At 38.3% G+C, this 24219-nt stretch overlaps 1 protein-coding gene across 2 annotated transcripts in view; it reads left to right on the top strand.

Moving 5' to 3' along the window:
* Positions 1 to 24219, top strand: part of LOC137198146 (glutamate receptor ionotropic, kainate 5-like) — a 107544-nt gene that overhangs the window by 42545 nt on the left and 40780 nt on the right. For both annotated transcript variants that reach the window (XM_067611805.1, XM_067611806.1), the window contains exons 8-11: positions 5545 to 5697; positions 10158 to 10262; positions 14560 to 14667; positions 14745 to 14948. In XM_067611805.1, the coding sequence (XP_067467906.1) occupies positions 5545 to 5697; positions 10158 to 10262; positions 14560 to 14667; positions 14745 to 14948 (570 nt within the window). The remainder of the gene's footprint in view (positions 1 to 5544; positions 5698 to 10157; positions 10263 to 14559; positions 14668 to 14744; positions 14949 to 24219) is intronic.

Below are 24219 nucleotides of genomic sequence, written 5' to 3'. Positions count from 1 at the left end.
ACAGGCCCACCGTTGGTTTTTTCATTGTATATCCAATCCAATCCAAAAATCCAATAAAATTGCAATTGAATCAGTGCATCATTAATATTAATATGTAATCACAGCTGTGTCATTTTTGTTTAATTTAGACTTGTTTTATTTGTATGTCAGCTCTTTGACCTTTGGCTGGATTGGAGCACTGGAGCCCATCACAGGACTCGACTCAGGGCCCCTATGACCAGTTATGGTTATTAGCAGCGGCCCTGTGTTTCTGACAGTGTGTTATGTTGACTAACTGACAGCTCATATGTTGTTATTATGAAAAATATTGATTAGAGCTTTAAACTAATACCAAGATGATTCATGTTGGTCCAGAAGAAACAAAGTTGTGTCTATTTGCAGTTCTTCATCATTACTAGAGGAGCTGCAATGAGAAGGCCATTAATTGATTACTCAATCAATAGAAAAGTAATCGCTATTACTAAACTGTTGTTTTGAGTCCAAGTTTAAGAAAAAAATATCCAAATTGTCTGATTCCAGTTTCTCACATGTGAATATTTCCAGGTTTCTTTCATCCTCTGTGACAGTAAACTGAATATATTTGAGTTGTGGACAAAACAAAACATCATCAGGACGTCGTCTCGGTGTTTGAGAAACACTGATCAACATTTTTCATCAATTTCTGACATTTTATTGGCAAAGCAAGTTTATTTGTACAGCACATTTCAACAACAAGGTAATTCAAAGTGATTTACATGGAGCATAAAAGGCATCAAAACAGAATATAAAAGCAACACAAGTAAAAAGACATAAAAACAATTAAAAAGTATTAAATTTGGAAATAAAAAGAAGCCAAAAGGGAAGAAGACAGATAAAACAAGAGAATAAAAGTAACAAACAACTAATCGATTAATTAAGAAAATAACCAACAGATTAATCAATAATGAATATAATCATAAGTTTCAGCTCTACTCGTTACTCACAGCGTGTCTGTCTGTTGTGACCAGTTCAACCAGTATGTGATGTTTCTTTTCCTTGTTTTATCTGAATAGTTTTAAAGGCCTACAGATGTAAAATCATCCAGTAATTCACAAGAAAATAAAATGAATATAAAAACGGGTTTTTTCTGCTTTAGATAAAGACGCAGATACATCATGATGACATACTGGTTTCTATATCTTGTGATAATGAGAGAAGTCAATCATCATTTCCAGATAACAAGCTTAAAATCTAAATATGAGCAACACTTCTTATCAATATAATTTATGTTTTAAAGTGTTTTATGTCTTCATCCTCTCCATCTGTCTGCTGCTCTGTAATGAACCGACTCATCAGGATGAATCGATTCCTCTGAGTCGTTTGTCTGGTTTGCAGCTCAGATATCAGCAGAGCAAATAACACCTGAGCAGACGACTTAGATAAAGATAATAATAATGACAACAGAGTTCGCCTCAATCACCTGAAGACGCCATCATCACTCCACAGAAACATCCTGCGGGGGTTTATTACTCAGATTTATTCACTTACGGTGCTTGAGAGGAGCCATAAATACGGTTGTTTTGATTGTAATGAAGTGTATGATTGTGATGATTACGGCCGTCAGCGACAGATGAAGAGTTTCGCTCTGAAATGACGACTGAAAACATCTTTTAATTTTTGGATTCTCCTTTAATTTCTCGTTAAAGACGGTTGGTGTTATTTTATCTGGACAGTAGAGACTCTTTTAATTAGAGATGTAACGATTAGTCTATCAACTATTTTGATAATTGGTTAATAGTTACAGATCACCAGTTCCAGCTTATTAAATATGAAGATTTTATGCTTTTCTCTGTCATATATTAACAATGCAAAACTTTATTTATATAGTATATTTCATTCCAGGTGGAAACACATCACAGAGCTGCCAGGAAAGTTACAGCCACAAAAACAATGTAAATAATACACAAAATAATAATGAAAAAAACAAAAACAAATAAATAATAAGACAACTGAGTGAAATAACATTGAAAAAAGTAAAAGTAAACTTAATATTTTGGGGCTTTGGATTGTTTGTTGAATAAAACAAGCAGTTTGAACACGTCATCCTGGACTGTTAGAAATGATAACAGGCAGTTTTTTACTACTTTTTGACATTTTAAAGACAAAACAATCAGTCAATTAATCCTTAAGATAATTGGCAGATTGGTTGAAAATAAAAATAATCATTAGTAACAGATGAAGTCTTCAGATGTCTTGTTTTGTTCATAGTCTGTATAAAAATATGGACGTAGTTACCGTGACGTCACCCGTTGGTTTCTGAAGAGCAGTTTTGAAGCTCAAAGTGAGCCGCTCCGGCCGTCGCCATCTTGGCAGCACGTGACGCTGCCTAACTCCCAACCAATCAAAAAATGGGCAAAGAGGCGGGCCGAATGGCTGAAACGAGCCACCTAGCGGCTGGCGGACCTGTCACTCAAAGCAGCCATGTCCTTCATTATGCAGAACTTTACGGCTTAATAAAATTTAAACGGGTGAGTTATAAAAAAATTCACCCCCCGTACAGTTGTCATGAAAGAGGAAATTAGCTACAGAGACCAAAACCGTTGTTTGTACCAGACTGTAAACATGTTTATTTCTGCTGTAAAGTTGGGCATTTTAACATGGGGGTCTATGGGGATTGACTCGCTTTTGGAGCCTCAAGTGGCTGTTCAAGGAACTGCAGTTTTTGGCACTTCCACATTGGCTTCATTTTACAGCCACAGAGGTTGCTGCTTGGAAAGGAGATATTTGGCGTCATTTCTGCACAGCGGCAGGAAGTGACGACGCGTCGTCCATATTTATATACAGTCTATGTGTCCGACCAGCTGTCCAAAACCTAAAATATTCAGTTTACCATCATGTTTGACAAAGAAAAGCATCAAATCTTGAGACTTGAGAAGCTGAAACCAGAGGATTTCTGGCATTTTTGCTCAAAAAAAGCAACTAAAACGATTCATTCATCAAAATATTGCAGATTAATATTTCATCAATCAACTAAGCGATTAATTGACTACTTATTGCAGCTCTACACTTCATAAAGCAGGTCTTGCAGCTCAGGAACTTAACATGAAGAATTAAGTCAGGACCTTTCTGAGAAAACAATTAATGAGAAAACATTATAATACAGTTTTTATCTTGGAGTAAGAAACCAAAAAATCATTTTGGTACCAACTCATGATCTCAAGAGAGCAGTCTGATATCTGGAGATAAAGAGATAATTAAGTCGTGAGCAAACAGCTGCAGAGTGAGAGCTCCCAATTATTTTTCCATCTCTATCTTCCCTCTTCTATCTTCCTCTCTTCAAACTGTAATTAGTTACCGTCATCCAGCCCCGAAACTATCGACTCGGAGCGAACTCCAAATCACACTCAGTCATACATCCATCTTTTTTTATCAGCCGTCGACAGACTGTGCAGCTCTGCCTCCGTACAATTTGTCTGATTCCCTCTGAGTGTCAGTTTGACTGACAACTGACCAAACAGACCAGAACGTCAGACTCTGATAGGATCACCGAGCCGTATGAACGCCGCTGATAGCAGGAGAGCTTTAGTTTGTCTCCTTGCTGGTATCGTTCCTCGTTCCCAACAACACAAACAAGCACATAAACACTGTATTTCATAAAACACTTCAAGGGATAAAATCATGTGTTTGGGAGCCAAAATTATCCAGGAATCATGACCTCTTCATGACCTGAAGAGGACACAAACTTACATGTAAAGACACAAGAAGCCACATTTTCACTGTAATATTTACAGCAGGAATAAAGCTGCTTTACACTGTTACCTTTAAGCTGCTGTTTCATCAGCAGTGCAATAATACAATATATGAAGTGCAATACAACCTGCAGGATTATAGTTTTTATTCATTGCCATAGTCTGTATAAATTAGGGATGTGCAGAGATCCCAGTATTTGTATCTGTATTTGTTGAGACAGCAAAATTATTTGTATTTGTATTCGAATAAAAGTGGAAAGAGGCTTAAAAATCCTGTTTCTGTTTTTATTACGCTGTTAATTTTAGAAAATTAAAGTGTTACAATAAGTGTTCATGAATAAACTACCTTATGAAGGAGGTCCCCACTAGCGGTGTACCCAAATACAAATACATTATTCGGCAAAGCACAAATAGTGGGTTTTATACCAATATTTGTTTCATACGCATATTTTAAAAATTATTTGTTGGGGGTGTTCCCCAGAGATAAAGCTGAACTACTGACACGTGTGAAGTGCTCCCAACAGACTCTCCATAACCTGTTGTTCCACTTCTCCTTTCCACAAAGTTAGGTTGTAGAAAATAGGCAATAAATGAAAAGTGCAAAGCACTCATCACCTCATTGCAGACAGACCTCTACCTATTTATACACCCATAACACAGAGACAGCACAGTGTGTAACATGTAGAAGAACTTCAAAGGCGATTTGTGCTTTGCATTTCTCATTTATTGCCTATATTCAGTTTATTGTCATATCTGCAAAATTAAAACATTAAATCATCACATCTGACAAGTTAAAACCAGTTAATTTCTGGCATTATGCTTAAAAAAAAACGACTAAGCACGGTGACATCACTAAAAGGAAGAAAACGAGGGGAAATGAGTGAATTTAATGTTATTTTACAACAGTTGGAGAGCAGATATTACAGCAACACTCATCTGAGCGCAAAATTTAATAACCAGAGAGGCGAGTTTCAAACCCCAAAACTGCTGCTGAACAAAAGCCAAAAGCCCTAAAGGATAATTGACTTTATTAAAAAACTTATTTTCAGTCTTTTTTTCCATCATTTCTATCAGTAATAATAATTTTGTATTCACCAAGTTGAGAGATCCCAGTATTTGTATTTGTATCTGTATTTGTTGAGGCAGCAAAATTATTTGTATTTGTATTTGTATGCGAATAAAAGTGGAAAGAGGCTTAAAAATCCAGTTTTTGTATTTATTACGCTGTTAATTTTAGAAAGTAAAGTGTTACAATCAGTGTTCATGAATAAACTACCTTATGAAGGAGGTCCCCACACCGGGTCTCTAACTGGAGTCTCCCAGATCATAGACGACTGCGCTGATTACTGAGCTAAAACTGAGCACTTTGTGTGTCAGTAGCTCAGCTTTATCTCAGGGGAACACCCCCAACACCAGCAGTGATGTCAAAATTAGGAAATGTGCGTCATGTAGCAGGTGGATGTGACTCCCCTCGTTGAGACCTGTTGATAGACGTCACAGCGGAGCAGAGACACTGAGATAGTGATGTAACCGACCTGCACGCTGGTATTTGACATGTTTTGGGTTTTTTTCCCAAAAAGAAATCATTTTTAAAATATTTGTATAAAACAAATATTCATATAAAACCCACTATTTGTGCTTTGCTGAATAATGTATTTGTATTCGGGCACACCCCTAGTATAAATATGGCGTTTATATTTATAATTCTATTGTATTATATCTGCTCTTTGTTTGTAGATGCTGCTGCTGTCTCATGTTGTTTTGTTGTTCTGTGTATATGACAATAAAAACCTTGAACCTGGTTTTTCATCGTGTTTTTCGTTGTTTGTTGTTCCAGCTGTCGTCGGCGCTGATGTTCGATGGCGTCCACGTGGTCGTGGGCGCCGTGCGCGAGCTGAACCGCAGTCAGGAGATCGGAGTGAAGCCGCTGAGCTGCACCTCCCCGCTCATCTGGCAGCACGGAACCAGCCTCATGAACTACCTGCGCATGGTACTACGCTAGTGCACGCACACACACACACACACACACACACACACACACACACACACACACACACACACACACACTGTTTTCCCAACAGAGCTTCATTATAAAAGAGACGTCTGTAAAACTGTTGAGGTCATTTATTTATTTATATTTAGTCTTTTTTAAAACAAGAAAAATCAGTTTGACTTCTAAATGAGCTCCACGGAACAAGGTGATTGTTATACATATTATTGATCATAACGATGGCCAAAGCGTAAAACCTCCTATCAGCAGAACTTTCTGATTGGCGGATTTCACTTTGGATGATGAGAACAATGAAGGCTGCTCATATTCAGTCTGTCTGTGAGATAATCCCGCCCTTCGTCGTGATAGAAAAGTCACACAACAAAACAAAAACACAACACAGAGTCTCTGGATGTGTAGAGAGGCTACAGCACGAGTTACACAATCACTGAACATTCATTTCCAGCAGACGAGGAAGCAAATACACTGAATTTAAGGAATTCTGACCCTAGTATACTACAATGTAGTAACTATTACATTCACTACATCTTTTTACCTGAAAACAAACTTTATTTCATTTGTAATTTAATTGTAATTATTAACTTCATTTAGAGCATCGTTTTGTAGAACCTCTTCCAACTTGCATCAAGTGCAAAAGCTCCTATCTGCACTTTGTGAGGCATTAATATCTATAACACATAATATAATAATATAGTCCAAAAACAGTGTATTATATGTTGGGTATCCTTAACAAATAGCATTCTACAAGAAAACCAGTTTTTATTTAGTTTTCTCAAAAAAGTTGAAGTGTTGATATATTATTATGGACGTCAATCTGCACCAGAACAAGACAAAAAGAAGGTTAAACATGACAGAGTCACTAGAAACCTGAATGTATATGTATGTATATGTAAACATACTTGGTCAATAAAGCTGATTCTATTTTAAAAAAAAGGTTCATAGTTAATCAGAATTATGAGATAAAAAGTCTAAATTGTTGTCACACTGAATTTTAAACTGGTAATATTTGTTCAGAGCCTAAAAAAAGCTGTTTTCATGTGTAAGAAACCAGTAAAAGTGACGGTTGGATTCTTCTTCCTTCCTTTCTTCACTTCCATGTTCATTTAAAATTTGCTCTTCCTCCTCGTCTCTGTCTCTGATTCTTTGTTTGCCACTTCTGTTTTTTTCCATCCACTGATGATGCCTCTCTCTCTCTCTCTCTCTCTCTCTCTCTCTCTCTCTCTCTCTCTCTCTCTCTCTCTCTTCCTCCCTCCATATTGTTTTTGTTGCTCTCAGTGCATCACTTCATCATCTCTACACTGTTGTTGGCAGCAACCAGAGACCTCTCTCTCTCTCTCTCTCTCTCTCTCTCTCTCTCTCTCTATCCGTCTCTCTCGCCGCAGAGGTTTCGGGATGTAATTCATCTTGAGTCACGCACACACACACACACATTCATTCATACTGTATGCGCACTCAATTACACATAACTCACATAAACTCAGACACAAAATGCACACTCGACTGCACAAATATCACACAGCCTCACACTCGTTTTCACAGTCCTACAAACACACACACACACACACACACACACACACACACACACGCTGTTGTTCATCTCACAGCTTCATCACTGATCTGATGAACTGTCTGTCTGCGTCTCTTCTAATATGAATTTTCATTCTCAGTGAATAAATGTTTCCTCTGTTGTGTCATCAAACTACAGAATCCGCTGCACCAGGTCCTGAACACTAACAGCACCATTCACTTTTAAAATCTTATTTATGATGGGATGTTTTTTACACAAAACACCTTCTTGTAGACATGAGAGATACTTCATGACAAGCAGCTGCTTCAGAGCTGCAGATAAAGATTATTTTCATAATCGATTAAGCTGCAGATTCATCGTTTAATCACTTTGTCAACAAAGTGACTGAAATAGAGTCAAAGTGTGACCAACAGTCCAAAAGTCAAAGATATGAAGTTTACTATATTTACATTTATACTTACATGCTTAAAGCTATAATATGTAATTATTCCACATTAAAATGTGTAAAAACAACTAGACCTATGTTATATATGTTGTTGAGTTGTGTACTTACATTATCCCAAATGTTTCCAACAATGTTCAAACTCAGAGAAATCTGTAATTTAATCAAAGTAACGGACCGTTTCATTTGGTCGCCTGTCGATGGCGTCATACCTCCTCTACCAAAGAGTAAACACGCACCAGATGCATACGGCGGCGCTGTGTTTGTCCGCTACAATGGCGTCTACCAAAGAGTAACTTACACACACACAAGATAATACATCAGCGTTGTGGTTGTTCCACACAAACTGTTATAAATGGACTTTTATTCAGTTTTAAGCCACATTTTCATGATAAATTTAGGTGGTTTTTAACTATATCTTTCAGCTGGAAGAAGGATTTTAGTCATTGGACGTCTGGATCTTAAGTTATCAGAGAAATAAACTGGACAAACGTTAGCAGCAGCTCGGCTAACAGCCCCTCCAGGAAGTCCGGTGGTCACCAAACATCGTCGGAGAAATATTGATTTTTTTAGGTAAAACAGCTGTAATTAGTATTTTAACGATTTTAATCTGCATGTACGTTTGTTCTGGAGAGGAGGAGACCTCTGCGGATAAAAACATCCTGAATGATGAACACTGGAGTAATCCTATCCCGCTGAAGCTGGTTGATTAATGATAAAGACAACAACTCCCATGATCCCTTGCTACTTCACACCGTCATCACACTTCGTCTTTTGTTATTGTTTTGATTGAGACGCCTAGCAGCTGAAATTACATATTGTGCATTTAAAGAAGAAAAGCTTTAAATTGTCAAATTTGAAACCAACAAATTTTTGCATGTCATGCCTAAAAGAAGACTAAAAGGATTATTCGATTATCAAAATTGTTGCCAATCAATTGTGTGTTGACTTATAATTAGTTGACTAATTGTTGCAGCCTGTGTTATTGTTAATAACTGCATGTATCAGGTTGATTTTCATACTTGTGCTACAGCTGCCCGATATCCTTCACTTGTCTGGCTCAAGATTTTCAGACAGGTTACAAATAACTTTATGTTGAACCAACTTGTTTGTTTTTTACAGTGTATTGTCAGCGTGTTCGTTGATTTGAGAAAGGACCGACTCCTAAGTACCGTTTAACCTTTTATCTCAAATTGTATCATTAAAAGCTTGTACAAGGACCTTTTCTGTTTGAAAAATCACAGTCAGCCAGCGCTGCTACTCTGCAACCAACAACCAATCACAGTATAAGAAGACACAGAATGAATATGATTGGTTACTATAGTTGGGGAGCTCTCCCATCGTTGGTGCACAGGCTGGTCCCAGCCTCTTGGCACGTGATTCCTCCAATCAGGTTGTGAGGAAGAAGATTACACATCTGGATTTCACACCTGGGTTCAGCTCCCAGTTTCTATGCCAGATGTATGTCGTTCTGATCTCCTGGCCTGCTGATTCCTGCCTGAATGTAAATCTCTTCCTGCTCTGCTGCAGACAATGCTTGACCCTCTATGATCCTTCCCTGAATGGTGAACCCCCTTCTCCCTCCCTCACTTATCACTGTCTTCTTTGTTTTCTGATCACTAATGATCAGACAGTTAGTAACACCTTCTATGTGATTAATTACAAAGGTAGAAGATTGGAAAACAAGGTAATAATAAAAGTATTGAAATGTAATATAAATCATCTAGTATCCATATAAAACATCTCATTTCAAAACCTAACATTTCATCCTAACAGTATTTGCCAAGGTTTTTATCTAGGGACTGTTTTTTTTATTTATTTTTTTGCTGGAAAATGTTGATGTCACTATATTTAAAGGAAAATGTCACAGCAGCATTTAAAACCACAAAATATTACAGCAAAATCTAATCATTGTTCACTACTGGGAGGAAAATAGTGGAAGAAAAAGTTAATCTTTGATGAAATTTGACATTATTTTGTGCTGTCGTTCAGCACCAAGTCATCTTGACAGTGTTGACCTTTCAGGGAAAGAAGAGTTGGAGGACATTATTGTAGTTTATTAGCTGTGTTGCACCTTTAACTTTTATTTAACCTCCTCTGCTGGAATATAAACTGCTCCACAAAAGAAACAGAGATTTTAAGACACTTATGAGACAGAAGTCTGTGGTACAAATACTTCTTTTGTTAAATTTTGGGAACTTATTATCCCAGTAGCGACTCTTTGTTGAATGAAATTATGTAAAATCCAGAGAATAAAAAGCCAGGAGGAGTAAACGGCTGCATACAGCGAAAATAGAAATAAGCTCCGGGAGTCACTGTGACTGAATATCAGTAGTATGTTTATCACTCGTTTGCATTTTACAGTTAGTTTAGTCATGATATCTGTAACCAAATATGTGACTGAAGGTGTGAGATTAATTTTTAAAGGAGGCAGTTTACAACCTTTTTTCTCTCTGTGTGTCTCATCAGGTGGAGTATGACGGTCTGACGGGTCACATAGAGTTCAACAGCAAAGGCCAGAGGACCAATTACACCCTGAAGATCCTGGAGAAACACCCTGGGGGCCATAAAGAGGTCAGAGGTCAAATGGGTCAAGTGAGAGTCAGACAGGCCGGAGGTTAAACTAGCTGCCGCGCCTGAAGTGTCATTTTAATCTGATTGAAGCACATGAGGGAAGATTTAAAGAAATATCTTGAATAATAGACATACAGAAGTATTTATTTTTCATTCTTCTGCCTTGAATCAGCTGCTGACCTCTAAGATTGTTCTTGAGACCTTCAGGTTGGGAACCACTGATCCCAGTACTCAATATGCCAGTTGACAGGTTTTTCTCCACCGGTCGTAGCTCCACAGTAAGCAGATCTCTCATTGGTCCGTCAATGAAATCGATACAAACAGATTTAACCCACGAGTGCTTTATGACCTCAGACAAACAGTCAAAGGTCAGAGTTCAGCTGAGATCACAGAAAGGTCAAACGGGTTCATAAACCAGAGGGTTAAGTACGCTGTAAAAAATAATGTGGCGGCGCTCATTTAAGATTGATTTATGGGATGTTGTTAATACAGCTAAATTCACCGAATTAAGTCCAGCGTAGAATCTCTTCATTACCTCCAGCGAGGAGCTGAGTTAGTGGACGTTTACTCTAGCACCACCCAGAGGCCACAACGTCAACAACAACGTCAACAACAACGTCAACAACAACGTCAACAACCTACATCTGTAATCTGCTGTCTTCAGTTATCAGAAGCTGATTTACATTTTATCTTTTAACCTTTTAGTTGAAGCATTTTAAACAGATCAGATATTAACGCAACAGTGCTAGAACTACAACTAACGATTATTTTCATTAACAATTTATCTGGTAATTATTTGCTTGATTAATCAGTTATTAAAATAGTTGCCAGTCAATTTGTTGTTAATCGACTAATTGGTGCAGCTGTGGTGCTCATATAAAAACATTAACATTCTGGAGATAAACTGGTCATAAAACGGGAACAAACCAGCTTTCTCACTTTACAGTCAGAAACTTATTCTTAAATGAATAGTTCAACATTTTGGGAAGGAAATGTCTCAGCTGTCTGGCCGAGAGTTGCTGTAAATATCTGTCCATTAAAAATAAAGCTACAGTCAGCAGCCGGTTAGCTTAGCTTAGCTTAGCTTAGCTTAGCACAGCAACTGGAAACAGGGGGAAACAGCTAGCAGCACCTCTAAAACTCATGTTATACCTTGTTTGTTTAATCTATACAAAAACAGATGTGTATAAAAACAACAATTAACTGTTTAACAGAGTTTATGTGTTGAATTATTTCATGCCTGGAAGCAGAAACCCGACCAAGAAACAGTCTGACGACACAAACTGTTGTTTTTACTCAGTTTTTATGTGGAATAAGATACAATATTTGAATAATTAGTGAGCTATAAATGTGCTGCTAGGTGTAGGACTTTGTTACCTCTGGACAGAGCAAAGCTAAGTGTTTCCCTCTGTTTCCAGTGTTTATGCTAAGCTAAGCTAACCGGCTGGTAGCTCTAGCTACATATTTACCGTACAGGCATGAGAGTGACGTCAATCTTCTCATCTAACTCTCAGCAAGAAAGCAAAAAGGCAAATTTTCAAAAATGTTGATCTCCTCCTTTTAAGCATAAACATTTTATGGCTTTTTATGGTTTTAGAACAGTATTCATAAACCAAAACAAAAGTCAAACTTTAGTTAAACTGTGTGATGAGAAGTCATGGAAAATAAATGGAAATGGTCTTTTGTATTGGAGACACAGTCAAAATGAGGCATAAAAAAGCTTGAAAAAAATGTGTTTATTGGTAAACAAGTTAGGAAAAAAGATAATGATATTGATGAGAGGAAGTGGCCATGATTTAAAGGAGGAGATCTTGGTAAAATGCCCGAAATTTGTAGATGAGTTTTCACAACACGATGGGAGTGGAGGAAGGATCTGACAGCACGACATGCTAACAGCTAATAAACACACACATAAAACAAGAGGTCAGGTGAGGTCATGGAGATCTGATGGAGGTGCTGTGAGGTCAGCAGATGGGCATTTTTTGTGCTGCAGGATATATTTATGACCTTATTTAACCCGCTGAATGAGCCGGGAGGAGCCAGATCCTCCCTCATTGATTTTAGCATCGATTCTGCAGCGAAGATTATTCAGCTTCCTCTGTCTGTTTCCTTTTATCCCTCCGTTAGTTTCCCTCCTTCTTGTTCTTCTCTCTCACTGATATTTAACTTTGTATAATTCATTCTTCTTGTGCCCTTTATCATCCACCTCCAACCTTTTTTTTTTCTCAGAGAAACATTTAGGACATTTTAAATCATACAATGCAGACACAGTAGCTATGTGTTAAATCAGGGCCCTGCCACCTTCCAGGGGGTTCAAAAGGAAAAGAAACTTCTGGTTTCAGAGTAGGATGTTGCCCAAATTCCTCTTTTCCACAGCAGCATCTTAAGTTAGCGTGTATCCATCATCACAGCTTCTACTTTTCTTGCCACTGACGCTTTACGGATGAGATCCAGGAACTAAATTTGCACAAATTTGCCAAGTTCAGGTACTTTCAGGGGCTTTCAGCAGTGCTGTCGACCGTGAAGGGTAAAGAAACTGTCATCACATCACAACAAGTACGAATACAACAAACATCTGGCGTCTGGATAAAATAGGAAGACAACAAACAGTCAGGAGAACAAGCAGGGAAAATGAAAAAGATGCAAAGATGCAAACTGAAAAACTATGAGATGGTTTTACAGTTGGGGTAGGAATCTCTGGGAATCTCTGGGAATCTCATGATTTGATTCAGAATCAATTATCAATTGAATGAATAAAAAATGAGGCACAGTTTTTTGTCTCTTACTCCAGAACACTGTGCCAAACCATTAATTGGTATCTTTAGAAACTCATTTTGAAACATTACTGGCAGTTAAGATAAATGATCTTGATGAAAGTCATCGCAGCAGAGAAAAGTGTGAGTGAGGCCATTGTAGCCTGTGTGAGAGTAACAAAATGAAAGTCTGGTTGAAAGTCTTGTAAAGACAGAAGTCGGTGTGTTTGTTCTGGAGTGACGGGAGGGTTGGGGGGGGGGGCTCTGCTGTGTTTTTATGTCTCTGCTGCACCGTTAGCGCCGAAGCTCCAGCCATCACTGTCCAGGACGGTGAGCAGCTGCAGGGTTTTCCAGGTGAAACAGACTGTGCACTGAGTTCTTTTCTTCACCCCACCAGTCTAAGTCGTTTTAGTTCTGTAGTGTGAGTTTGTCAGCTGGTCTCGTTTGTTACTGCTGGAGATCGCTAACGTTAGTCTCAGGGTGATGGCATAGAAAATATTCACAGTATATTTTTATGTTTGTCTCACAAAGGTTATTATTTAGTAAATAAATAAAAAGGAAAAAGTGCCAAACCGCTGCTATTTCTGAAGATGAACTACAATATAACTCTATCGTGTGCACGGTGTCGACTGTCCGGGTGCTGCGCTGCCCTCGCTGTTGGGTTCCACCTTTTTCATTCCGCCAACATCACGTTATTTTAACATTTAGAAAATTTATTTTTGATACAGGCCCGCTTGAAGAATAATATATTGTACTCTACGATATATGGAGAGAATTCCTCGACAGAGAAGAAGAAGCAGTCTTCCTCCTCCAGGAGGGTTGATTGGTCCTTTCTGGCTAACATGAGTCAGTTCAACCTATAGAACAATAAAGGAATAAACACAAAAATGAGTAACAAGCAATAATGATTAATTCATGTTTCCATGTTTATTCACTTTCACAGATGTCACACTGACGTGACCTTCTATCAACATTCAGAACTAATGTGACATTTTTAAACAATGCTGTGACCAGTTCTTAAGGTCACATTACACTTCTATCTCATGAATAATCGCTCCGTTTCCTGTTCACATCTATCAAAGCGCTCACAAATTCAACCCTGTGTTTCCTGTTTCATGTCCCTTTTACGTTGGATGGAAACATAATGTGTCTGCGCCTTTGAGAGGTTTTGCTAGATCATAGGAGGGTCGTTTTAGGCATTTTAAGAAACGACCAATCCTGTTGGGGACTTTTCATTGGTCCACTTCATGTGCTGGATTCACCTGGGACCTACGACCACCTGAACACAATATTTCCTGACATTGTGAGTTGATGTAAGAGGCTTGAATGCACCATGAACCTGTCATTCAGTGTATTATGGGCTCCAAATATGGGTCACAGAAAGCTACAAATCTCATCTACACTGGAGTCATCTCAGAGTTTTTCAGTCTTTTATGACACGTTTGGTCTTGAAATGTTGACTTTGACACTGCCAGTAAAGCCTCACCCTTTCCTCTCCTTCCTCTCTCTCTTTGTCCTCCTCCTCCTCCCTCTCGGATGGACAGATTGGTACCTGGTACTCCAACAACACGTTGGCCATGAACTCTACTTCCCTGGACCTCAACGCTTCAGAGACGCTGGCCAACAAGACACTAATCGTCACCACGATACTGGTAAGAACATCAGTCATATTTGTACTTAAACTTCCCTCAAAGCAGCTGCTGTATGTTGTCACTTTCTTCCCCGACAGGAAAACCCGTACGTGATGCGTAAGTCCAACTACCAGGACTTCCATGGTAACGACCAGTACGAGGGTTTCTGCGTGGACATGCTGCGGGAGCTGGCGGACATCTTGAAGTTCAACTTCAGGATCAAGCTGGTGGACGACGGGCTGTACGGAGCCCCGGAGCCCAACGGCAGCTGGACCGGCATGGTGGGAGAGCTGATCAACAGGGTGAGTGGACGAAGATTTACCTTTTTATTGTCCTCAGGGAGTTAATACATTTTTAGATTTAGAGGCTTTGGACAAGGTTCAAAATGCTGCTTTTAAATGAAACTAATGAGGTTGTATGTAAGTCCAGCAAATGATATAATTGGTATAAGGTGTGAGAACAGTGTTGCTTTGTTCTACATACAAGAAAAGAGTCAACAACAAAACAAATTCATAAAATATCTTCATAAAGTTACCTTCATGGGCTCAGATGTTCTTAAAAATATCCACCTTCATCACAACATGTGAGCTCATAACTCGGGTCCACCTGAGACATCATGAGAACATGTTTGAAACTATTTTATCTTTTAACATTAACTTACTGTTTGGAAACTTTAATGATACAAGAAAGGAACGTTAGAGATTATAATTACAGGGAAGCACCAGATTCTGTGTGTTTGTCTTTTATCACCAGTAAATACAAGAATAAAAACACATTATTAATATTTTTTATAATTAAAAACAATCATAATAGATATCAAACACAGGCACTTTGGCAGTCCAGGATCACCAAAACAGTAATGAGCCATAAAAAAATAATATAATAATAGTAATTTATTATTATTGTCATAGCAATTTCCTGTGACTTTCTGCTAACTAACAGATACGCATCACTAATGTTTCATCATCAGATTATTTCCATCGTTTTATTTCCTTTTCTCCTCATTTTGTTCCAATTTTCAGGGTCTGACAGACACTAAACACCAAAAAAGTTTCAAATTAAATTGTAGAATTGAATCCGTTGAACCTCCTTATGCCTCTTAATCCAACTAAAAGTGCAAATTGTCCTTCTGCATTTTATAATCACTTGTTACTTTATGTCTTCTAAAGTCATTCTGTTGATGTCTTGTTTACCGAGTATATATATATAACGGTGCCTGATGTGACTCATGTTTATGTTGTCAGGGAAACACTTCAACAGTTTAATTTTATCACAACCTGAAAAACAGTTCACACTTTTAACGAAGTTTAACTCAACTTTGATCAACACATCACTGAAATCCATAAAGTTACCCAGCAGAGACTCCACATCATCCGCTAACTCAGAGCACCTCCTGTCGTTAGTCTACAGAAGCACAATCCAACCCGTCCTGCTGTATTCTGCAAACTCTGGACAAAAAGCCGATGCATCTCCATCACTGAAGGGTTCTGGAGAAATACAATTTACTGAGCTTTGACAATTTTAGATTATTCTCAAATTTGTGTCTAGTTTATAAAATTTGAAATGGTTTGTCCTCCTTCACTATGTGACTTTGTGTACATTCGCTCAGTAAGTTCTATTAGATCCTCCAGAATATCCTCTATAGATTGAACAATTTCATCACACTGCATTTGGACAATCAGCTGTCTGTGTGAAAGCCACGACTCAGTGGAACGTCCTACCTGATGATATGAAGAGCTGCAGTTCAATCAATATATTAAAGCAAACAAATTAAAAAATCAACTAAAGATGAATCAGCTGTGTGACCACTGAGTCTAGTTTACATTATTAATTTTTAATTGACATTGTGGGTGTATGTGATGTGCTGTTGTGTGTAGCCTTGTATTTCCTATGGTGTGTTCTTTGTGGGGTTTTTTTGTTTGTTTGTTTTGCTTTGTACTGTTTGTTGTTGTGCTGTTGTATGTTTTGATTGTAATGGACCTACGGATGCAAATTAGCTTCAAGCTAACTGCGGTGCAGTGCATCATTTATGCTTAATACTGCACACTGTCCTGTTCAATAAATCAAACCTGGCATTTAACATGTTAGTCATCTGCAACCAAAACCTACCAGCATCACACATCCTGCCTCCATCATCATCCTCTCCCCTTCATCCGATCCCTCAGACATGAATGACAGACATAGATACAAGACTTTAAAGTGGAGAAAAGCTCGTTTTGGCTCAAGTTTTGTCACTTTTGCCAAACAGCAGCGAGCAAACAGCCTCCCTGCAAAGCATAAATAGTGGGCTTTTTACGAATATTTGTTTCATACAAATATTTCAAAAATTATTTGTTTTCAGGAAGAAAAATAAACCATGTCAAATACCAGCGTGCAGGACGGTTACATCACTATCTCAGTGTCTCTCCTCTGCTCCGCTGTGACGTCTATCAGCAGGTCTCAGTGAGGGGAGTCACATCCACCTGCTACATGACGCACATTTCCTTATTTTGACATCACTCCTGGAGTTGTGAGTGTTCCCCAGAGATAAAGCTGAACACACACTTAATGAACACTTATTGTAACTTTAATTTTCTAAAATTAAAAGCGTAATAAAAACAAAAACAGGATTTTTAAGCCTCTTTCCACTTTTATTCGAATACAAAGACAAATAATTTTGCTGCCTCAACAAATACAGATACAAATACAAATACTGGGCTCTCTGCACATCCCCAGTGTGCAGATACATGTATATGTGTTGGGATACAGGCGGGGAATAAAAGCTACAGTATTCAGTCAACAGGGGAAACAATACTGTGTTCCTTCAGTGCTACAGTCAACACAATATGAGCAGTTAAAAGACAATAAAGTGCGAGTAGAATCGAGTAAAGTGTGATGAATGCAAAGTGCTGTCACACATGTTGTTGTTTCATTAAAACAATATAATGTTTTAATGGATAAACAATGCACATAAACATAATAATAATAACACCTGCAGGTTGTACTCGTTGTTTTAGAGGATTCATCAAGTTCAAGTGTGACTAAACACGAAATGTTTCTCACACAGTCACACATGAACGCCCCTCGATGATTGCACCCGCACTAACGTCGGCTCTGGGTTAGTCGTTATGGCAACAGGCGGCGGCGGCAGTGGTGGTTTGCGGGGTGTGTGTGTGTGTGCGCGAGAGAGACGTGGGCTCCGAACCGCTGACAGTGACAGCAGCACCCTTAACAACAACAAAAGAGTCAGCCAATTATACGAGCGGCGGAGCGGCGGGGAAGCTGCTCGGCCCTGAGCTGCAGACACGCCGAGGACGTATTAAGTGGCTCCGCTGAAGCCCAATTTCCCCCCCGTTAGTTGTTTTCTCACAGAAAGTGGCTCATTTTAAGTCAAGTTTAGTCTAATTAAAGCTGTGCAGAGAATTGCCTGCGACAAAGCAGTGAGAGAAAGTAAAGACGATAAGAACAAGTGTGTGTGTGTGTGTGTGTGTGTGTGTGTGTGTGTGTCTTTACAAGGACCATTGTGACTATTAGACCTGGAGAGCGGGGACACTTTAGCAACGTGAGGACAGTTTTTGGAAATTGGGGCCATTTTTTTTCCAGTTATCACATCTTCTGAGGGTTTTGTGTGTTCTCCTGTACTTCTATCCTTGTGAGGACTAAGATTATTTTTAAAGTGAGGACATTTTTGTCAGTCCAGACGTCTTTCAAGGGTTCAGGTTTGAGGGTTAAAACTTCAGTGTTTTACTTACATCCTTGTGAGGCTCGTTATTAATTTAGATTTTCTTAAGTCAGGAGTGTTGGGAAAGTAAGAAGATTTTTAGGAATGTGAGGACTTCTTCCAAAGATATCGTTGTGAGGATCATTATTAATGTTAGATTTTCTAAAGTGAAACATTTTCACATCACTTCATGTGCTCCTGTTTATCCTTGTGAGGATCGTTGTTAATTGTAGATTTTCTAAAGTGAAGAAATCTTTTTTGAAAAGGAGATTTTTTTTATAAAGAAAGAACATTTTTATGAAAGTGAAAACAATTTGTAAAGCAAAAACATTTTTGCAAGTTGAGGACGTCTTTAGAAAGTAAAAGGACATTTCCATCAATCATCACGTCTTACAGTGGTTGACTGAGGGTTAATAATATTACCCTCCTGTCTTTATATCTTCCTGAGGAGCATTGCTAATTTTATATTTTCTATAGTGAGGACATTTCTGGAAACTGAGGTTTATGAGCGTTAATACTTTTGGAAAGTGAAAGTAACTTTGGAAAGATATTTTTGTAAAATTAAGGCATTTTTGGAGTGCGAGGACATTTTGGGTAGGTAAGGACCTTTTTTTGTTTGGAAAGTAGAGTTTTTGTAGGAAAGTGAGGATATTTTTTGGAGGTTGATGAAATCTTTTTAAAGTAAAACATTTTTTCTAGTCATTAGTTAAAGTGAGGCTCCTCACAGGTACAGATGTGTGTGCTGCTAATAACACACAGCTAACACATAATGGTGGTGATAATGGTGATAGTGGCTGATGATTGCATGTGTGTGTGTGTGTGTGTGCATGTGTGTGTGTGTGTGTGTGCGTGTGTCAGAAAGAGGAAATGGGGAACACAAGCAGGCCATTAAGAGGCTAATCAACAGTCTTTTTTGTTACTAATTATACAGAGCTGTTTCAATTACACTGCAGGATCCCTCAGCACGAACACACACACACACACACACACACGCACTCACACACACATGCACTCACACATATGCACACACACACACACACACACACACACAGAGGCCAGCAGGTATTCACACACTTTTATCTGTAGCCAGAGACTCTTTATGTATTTTATGTAAATGTGTTAAAAATCATCACAATCACTGTTCATCTCTCTCTCTCTCTCTCTCTCTCACACACACACACACACACACATACACACACACAGACTCTCTCCCATTTATCTGTAACCTTCTCTCGACCCTCGCTGTTCTTCTCGTTGGAAATTTCAGAGGTGAGAGCTTTTAAAAAAAACCTTTGAAAGCACAAACACACACACACACACACACACACACACACACACACACACACACAGCGTTTGCTCTCCATGAGGCCCAGGAGTCTGATGAAAGTGAGTGAAATTCGTTTAACAAGGGTCTCCTCGTTAATCAATTAAGTATTAATTAAGGAGCAGAGAGGTGTCTGGGGTCCAGATAAACGGCTCCTCTCTCTGTCTCTCTGTTGACTTCAACCTTAATGAGATTATCTTTCAACTTTAATTTCTCTCTCTGGTGTGTTTACCCGCCAAAGGTTTAATCCACAGCGAGACGAGAGGCTTCGTTATTCACGTTCAGCAGCTGGAAAAACACATTCAAAAGTTTTGCATTATAATAACATATAACATGTAAACAGACACATAAATGTTTAAATTTAGACGAGCAAACGTCTTTAAACTGTGTTGTCAGATTTTCATTATAATAAACTTTTTACGGGATAAAATCCAACCGTATCAATAAGAACATTGATATTAGACGATTCAGCAGTTTACACTCGACACCAGTATTTGTCCCCCTGATGAAAGCTGAAGTTCTGACGTTCATACATCAAAACTTAAACATAACTGTAGATAACAAAATGAATCCCAATAAAGATAAACTCATTACATATAAACAGAACATGCTGCTGAAATTAAATCTATTAAACTGATCAGAAATTACATTTTAACGTGTTAATTCTACAATAAGTCCTCCACATTAAATGAGCAGATACGTGGTTTGATCATGTGACTCCAGAACGACACATAGAAGCGTTTTCTAATCTGGCGTCTCTCTCAGCAGGATGACATCATCCGTCTGTGTTTTATAAAACCTTTAAACACGTCACTGTTAAACTATAATGATGTTTTATGATGTGACAGCGCTGTGGTTAATGTCTGGTTAGGTTTAGAGAAAGATCATAGTTTGAGTTAAAATGATCACTTTGTTAAGGTTTGAGAAACATGTGATGTGGGTCACCGTCATCGTCATGGCAACAATAATAACAAAGGGGTTAAAGGTTAGGGGATGATTGTAGTTACGCTTTTTAAAAAACAGTCCAGACACTTCCTCTGAATGATGAAATCTGTCACATATATAAATGTCATGTGACCTCACAGTTACTATGACGACTGCTAGATGTCAGCTGTCACTCAAACGTAACTATAGGAGGACTGTTCTGAATTCTAACAGTGTTTTTAAAGCGTTCAGCTGATTCAGGTGTCAGTCGAACAGAAATTGTGTCTTGATGCTGTTTTTTTCTCTACAGCAACAACAAAAGAACTTTCACTCAGACATAAATGAAGCTGCTGCTGTTTATTGTCTGTGGACAACCAGTGAAGAACGTCTCTAGTCTCTAAGTGCAACAACATATGAGACATTGAGGATTAAAATAAGTTGTCAGTCAGCAGTGTTATAAATCAGTTTTACTCTTAAATGCATTAAAAGAAATAATGAAAACATACAGATTAGTGTTTCTGCTGCACCGGTTAACAATAACAAACATCCTGCTGCTCTGAAACATCTGCACAGAGCAGATATGGTTCTATAACTCTGATAAGTTTAAGATAAGGGAGAGATTGTGTTTACAGCTTTTAAAAACCAGTTGCAGGTCTGCTTCAAACTCCAATCAAATAAAATCTGTGAAAATCTTTTTTAAAGAATCAAATCTTCTGATAAAATCCAGGTATTTGGGGGTTTTCAGAAAGTCCAAAGTATTAAAAGTTATTTAAGACATAAATATAATTATTTTTACTTTGAATTGTGTTTTGTAACGTCACAGATTTGTGGGATAAATGTTTGTCTTCAGCCTCCAGCTGTGTTCAGCGAACGGAACTGAAGGCTGAGACAAAGATGATGAGCTTTTCAAAAATAACATCATAAATCATTTGTATTATTAAAAATCCATTATCTCATTTATCCTCTAATCTGGAGATAATAAACTTGGAGTTTGAAATTTGGAATTTTACGGTTAAACCAGTCAGAATATTATCAACCGAGCAAACATTTCTGTGCAATCTGTTCGTTTAAAAAAAAAAAGAAAATATATTCCTGCGCAAGATTTTATCAAATAAGTGCATGAAACTGTTCTGTCCTGAATGCAGGAGCATCTACGACACACCTGCATGAGAGAAAGTTCATTTTTAAGTATTTTTTCTAAATTGCTGTCAGTGCAATTTTTCATCGCTCTGCAGACAAATAAAGAAATAACATATAAAAACAAATATTCAACTAAATTAGTTTTAAAAACTGTATAAAACATTAAAAACACTTACAAAAAGTCCCTCACTGTATCAGGGGTGTTTATGTGTATGAAATGATAATAAAAAATGATTAGTATTAACTTTATATAGAACCTTTCATACACAAAAAGTGAGTGAGTAAACAGCAGTTAAAATGTTAAAATACATTTAAACAGAAGAAGAAAGTAAAATAATAAACAGTAAAACCGTAATAATGAATATATACAGTACGTGTATATATACAGGATATATAACAGCAACAACAAGGAGCCAAATCAAACTGGGACCAGTCTGAGCTCTGTGATTTATCCACTGACTCCACCAGGAACAAAAGCTCTTATCTGGCAGTTTTAGTGACACATTCTCTCCTGAGAGCTTTACAAGAACAATTCAACTTGTAATGCATTCAGTAACAACTGAGCCCCTCAACAGCGACTTCTGCACAATAAAAATCAATATTTCATTAAAAGCTCCAGAATCTGTGCAAAGAAGGTTCAGACATCAGGGGGAACAAAGGTGCCGCCATCAGAGTGGCTGAAAAACCGTCAGCTCAACCTCGTAGAAAGAGACGTCTGTTTAATTGTAGAGACGAACAACTCAGTTCAACGTGCTGGAATATCTGTCAGGAAGACAGTAACTGCAATCTGCACTTATGCTGCCACAGAGGGACGAGGTGTGTTCTGTACTACTGTACTACTTGGTATGCCAGAAAAGATTTAGTATGTCCTGATGCATAGTATATCAAAAGTACCAGGACGTCCTGCTACATCGGGTCGCATTTTGCAGTATGCAAGCCAACATGCTTTTCTGGCTATTCTGACCCACAATCCTCTGCAAGGCATCACATCGACTGAGCTGCCGAGAGAGCAAAGACCAGTGACAGCACATTGACAGTACAGTGATGGAAACCAGTGCAACAACAGAAGCCTCAATGACAGATGAAGTAGTCCCAGTTGAATGCATACTGCATGCAGCAGTACGTAGTTTGTAAAGGCAGCTGCAGTACGTACTAACAGTAAAAAGTAGAAGTGGAAATGTCTTCACTTCACTTAGAAAACACATAATGATGCATTAACAGACAGACATTGGTGGTGGTATTCTGGGCCTTTGAATTGCCAAACCCCCGATGTTTTTAAAAAGGTCTTGATTTCCAATAACGATAATCTTAGAAGCCAAGAGTGTTTCTATGAATGCTCTTCCCAAAGCAGTACCTCAGAGCGAGTGCACATTAAATACTCTTTAACATTGGCTGTCTGTGATGATGAAGATGATGCTAAATGCATTTTAAAGTAACCTTACATACTTGAACCTGCAGAACTTTTGTCTTTCCCTTCTGGTAGTGAGAGCACAGACCAGTGACAGCACATTGACAGAGCAGTGATGGAAACCAGTGCAACAAGAGAAGCCGCAGTGACAGATGAAGTAGTCCCAGTTGAATACTGCATGCAGCAGTATGTACTAATAGTAAAAAGTAGAAGTGGAAATGTCTTCACTTCACTTAGAAGACTCATAATGATGCATTAACAGACAGACATTGGTGGTGGTATTCTGGGCCTTTGAATTGACGACCAAACCCTGCATTTTTTTCAAAAAGGTCTTGATTTCCAATAACGATTGATCTTAGAAGCCAAGAGTGTTTCTATGAATGCTCTTCCCAAAGCAGTACCTCAGAGCGAGTCCACAGTAAACACTGGCTGTCTGTGATGATGAAGATGATGCTAAATACATTTTAAAGTAACTTTGCATACTTTAAACCTGCAGAACTTCTGGCAGTGAGAGTAATTACAAAAACGCTGTCTACTCACATTATTCTTCAATAACAAAATAACTGAAATCAGAGCCGGTGTTGCTGCTGATGTAAACACAGACGATCTCAGCAAATCCTGTAAAAAATGATGTAACCGCGGGAAAATTCACCTGTATTACATCAACTGAGCTGTCACTGAGTGTAACTCCTCCACCTCATGTATAATGTATGTATGTATGTAATGTCTACAGCATTTTTTAAGCGGGTGTTTGACGGTGTTTCAAGTCATATCCTGAAGATTATTAATACGTCTCTTCAAACAGCCCAGAAACCTTCAAAACAGCTGTTGTAAAAGCTTTACTGAAGAAACCCAACCTAGATGTTTTTTTAACCTTTATTTACTCAGGAGAGTTTCTCTGAGAGCAACGTCCTGATTACATTCACACAGTTACACATTCATACCTAGAAGCTGCCCAGTACAACCAGTCTGATCTGCTGACCACTGAGCAGTTGGGGTTAAGGGCTTTGCTCAAGGGCACCTCAGTGGTGGTAATGATTCTTCATCATTGAAGCTCACTGCTCTAACCTTTAGTCC

This window comes from Thunnus thynnus, chromosome 15 (genome assembly GCF_963924715.1).
Source record: "Thunnus thynnus chromosome 15, fThuThy2.1, whole genome shotgun sequence".
Taxonomy (NCBI): Eukaryota; Metazoa; Chordata; class Actinopteri; order Scombriformes; family Scombridae; genus Thunnus; species Thunnus thynnus.
Note: the sequence above shows the minus strand (reverse complement) of the source record. Positions and strands in the feature narration are given on the sequence as shown.